This window comes from Tupaia chinensis, unplaced genomic scaffold (genome assembly GCF_000334495.1).
Source record: "Tupaia chinensis unplaced genomic scaffold, TupChi_1.0 Scaffold000706_1, whole genome shotgun sequence".
Classification (NCBI taxonomy): domain Eukaryota; kingdom Metazoa; phylum Chordata; class Mammalia; order Scandentia; family Tupaiidae; genus Tupaia; species Tupaia belangeri.
Window position 1 is genome coordinate 6,616,102 of NW_006160229.1, and position 3,669 is coordinate 6,619,770.

At 38.0% G+C, this 3,669-nt stretch overlaps 1 protein-coding gene across 1 annotated transcript in view; it reads right to left on the bottom strand.

Annotated features, from left to right (window-relative positions):
• Nucleotides 1-307: 307 nt before the first annotated feature.
• The window catches only part of LOC102478821 (cancer/testis antigen 55-like), an 8,936-nt gene continuing 5,574 nt past the window's right edge, over nt 308-3,669 (bottom strand). Inside the window, exons 5-6 of the mRNA XM_006160737.1 lie at nt 1,449-1,561; nt 308-502 (exon numbers count right to left, since the gene is read on the bottom strand). Coding sequence (XP_006160799.1) covers nt 308-502; nt 1,449-1,561 — 308 coding nt within the window. The remainder of the gene's footprint in view (nt 503-1,448; nt 1,562-3,669) is intronic.

Sequence of the window (3,669 nt, forward strand, 5' to 3'; positions counted from 1 at the left end):
GACATTCCAGGCTACTATTGCCATGGAATCCACTCTTTACCATGGAACACATGGAACTTAAATTTTATGGTAGTGCCATTTCTAAGAATCCTTTGTTACAGTTACTAGGCAGTATTAGCATATGTTTGAATAAATAAAGCACTTCCCTAAAGTGTGGTCTTGGTCTAAATGGAACTACTGAGTGTCTTAATTGAATTTACCTATGAGCTGTATCTGAAAGATTGTTTATGCTCACTAAGCAAACTTTTTGTAGTCAACACTGTTTACTTCTCGCAGCAGAAAACATACACAAAGAGTAAAATATGTTCTATAATGAATTTGGAACTGGGGTCATAGAAATTGCTCTCCAAATGTACCATGAATGAGTACTCTCTACTATGTCAACACTAACGATGTCATTTATTTGGGGACTGTAACCATCTGGAAGTTTCAGAGAGTCCAAGGTGAAAAAGATAATGCCATCTAGCACCCCATTTCTTCCATGCATGCTGGTGATGCAGACCTGTAATGATGAATGGAGAGCATGAATATTCAATGCATAATATCCTGCAAAAAGCAGTATGCCTCCTCTCTCAGGATCTAACATGCAAGTCACTGCATCCCTATCACTGATTCCCAACCTGAGTGTCACACTGTCAAATCCTGTGGGTGCTTAGAAAAAGTACCTGTGCCCAGAATTAACCTCAGACCATTCAAATCAGTACCTCTGAGGGATGGGTCCCAGGTCTCTGATGAGAAACCCTGCTCGCAATAGTCATTGACTTCTATTTTACTTAATGGCCTTCTAATTTTCAGGGTGCACTCTCCCTATGGTACCCAAATTGTATGAGGAATTGGAAGTTCAACATCCCATTCCATTCATTTCTCCTCACTAATTGTTCTTCTTCCAGGTGTTCTCAGAAAACCCTACTAACAGGCTACCACCAAATAAACTCCATAATGTTGACCTTAATGACATGCACAATGTCCCGTTTTCTAATTATTTCATGCTATAGGTCATGCCTTTTCAATGAATCAACTGGCTCCTCTTGGCAAATGTATATTCTCTCTTTCTCTCTTTTTTTTTTTCTTTTTTTTTTGAGAGGTTTTTTCGCTACAGGGCGTGTGCACTCGCCAGACAGACAGAGAGAGACATAGAGACAGAAAGCGAGAAATCACCCCCCAGAGGGGATGATCACGCCGCAATCCCTTCTCCTCCATTCTCCTCTTGGGATCTTGGGCATGCACGCACACGTGCCCGGCATGAGTTTTAAGCCACTGGGTCCGGGACGCGAACCGCAGTTGAATACATGGGAGTCCAGCGACATAGCCATTACGCTAACTGCTGGCTCCCCAAATGTATATTCTCTACATTTCCTAGCATATAGCATAGAAGACTTGGCACAAAAATTATCACTAAAGAAGGATTGGAAGATACAGATAATAAATGCCACAAAGAAACAAGTTACCTCCTCCAGATGCCTATAGAACAAGGGCTTCATGGAGAGTGCCTTGATGTTGGATGTGCCTGACAGGACGCAGTACTCAACGTCTATCCAGTCACCCTTATAAGGCGTAAAACCTGAAACAATTATGAAGAAATGTTAATGTAGTATATCTTACCTTAGGTCATGTTGGATTTCACAAGTAACTTGGACATGCTTATACCCTAAAATGTCTTCCACTAGAGTTAATGTACACTGTATGTATTTATCCACACACCTTATAAATCCTTCTGCAGAGGAAGTTTATAATCCTTGAGGAAATGATTTTCCTCTAGTCATTGTTAAATTCAAATGGTGTGCAACATATTGTATCATGGTCAATCTTTTTGGGAACAGCACAGGATGTATTCAACTCTTGCTCACATTCACACTTTCTCTAGACTAGTAATCAAATTCATAGTAAAAGACATATAGTTTGAACTTGGCTATTTGTGTTCAAATCATGTACCTGCCACTTTTTCAGTCAGCCACCTCAGTCATGGTGATTATCTCTCAGAGCTTATTTTATTCATCTATAACCTGAGAAAAATCATAACAGCCCTCATAACATAGAGTTGCTATGATAGTTGATCGAAATGTTAAAAACTTATTGAATAAAGCCTGGCACATAGTAATCATGAAATAAATGTTGGAAATAAATGTTGGTTAATAATTTTGGTAGCAGCAGCACTAATAAGAGACATTTAAAAGTTTGGGGACATGCTTAATATATACTGAATAACTGCATGTTATAGCTGAAACTGGAAGATTGGAAGGTATAAAAGCAAGAAGAGTAACTGTAGATATTAGAAACAGTATAGATGTGGATAGGTAATAGTGAGTGGGTAATAGGGGGTGAAAGGGAGGATATCAGGAAAAATACAAACAAAACTCTAAATAGACACAAAAGTAAAAACTTATATGCTGATGATAATGCATATGGTAATGTCTTTGACTTGACACAGTATCCATGCTGGGAAAAACCATGTACATTGTAAAGATATATACTGATTAAATGTACATTTAAAAATTGTATATATAGGTTAAAAACTTTTTTAAGTTTGAGAATAAATGGAATTAAAGTATGAGTTGATTTTGAAGAAAAACAACTTTGAAATCCATGCTCAGTGGTTTTCATTTTCGATAAACCTTTTGAATACCTCTCATATTCCTACCTTGAGAATGAATCAGTTTTTCCAGGTTCGTTAGTCAGGTAATGAACACTTAAATAGGTATCTTATTCTTACAGTAATGAATATGTAGTTTCAAACAGAATTTGAATAAAAAGTGAAGGGTAAGTCAAGAATAACTATGGAACTTGCAAGGATCCTGACCAAGTGGCAATCTCAAACACTGCAGGTGTGAGTGCAAATTGGCACAAGTGCTCAAGAAAAGTAGCAATATTCACAAAGCTAAACATTGCTTTACTCTATCGCCAAGTATTGTTAAATGACACAAGACATTGGGTTGGACCTCTTCCCTCTCTATGTTAACCCTTATATATTTCTTTGGTGTGGGTTTACAGAATATCTGTGGGGTGATTAGTCAAAAATGTATGTTGCTCCAGCTCTAATCAATGTTAGATTCAGTTGTCCACATGCAATATGAACTGTAACATATCTGAAGCTGAGTTATTGCTATTATTCTCATTCACAACATTTTCCTAATCTCAGTCTGCCACATCTCAAATTGACAGCTCCCTTCTACCATCACTCAAACAGAAACCTTGCAGCTACCTTTGACTCCCATTCCTTCACACCAAAGGTGCAGGATATCAGCCAATGCTTTCAGGCCTGACTCTAAAATATATCCAGAATTCTTAGAAGCTCCTCTACTATACACTCATCCAAGTCTCTATCATCTCTGGTTAGGACTATTCTAATGCTATCTTAAGGGATTTCCTCCCTCTACCCTTGTCCCACATAATCTCCACAGACAGACAGACAAACAACAGAATGAATATCTTAAAGCAAAATGAAGGACAAGACCTCTTTTAGACTCAAGAAAACAAAAACAATAAGCTGCCTAGAGGGGCTAAGCTAATTTCTCCTTTTGTATCAAGGTATTTGAAAGCTGTATTAGGTTCAAAGAGCATAAATAAGTACAGCGTTTTTTTTTTTTTTTGAGAGGTTTTTGCTGTAGGGCGTGTGTGCTCACCATAAAGACAGAGAGGGACAGGGAGATAGAAAGCAAGAAATCACCCCCC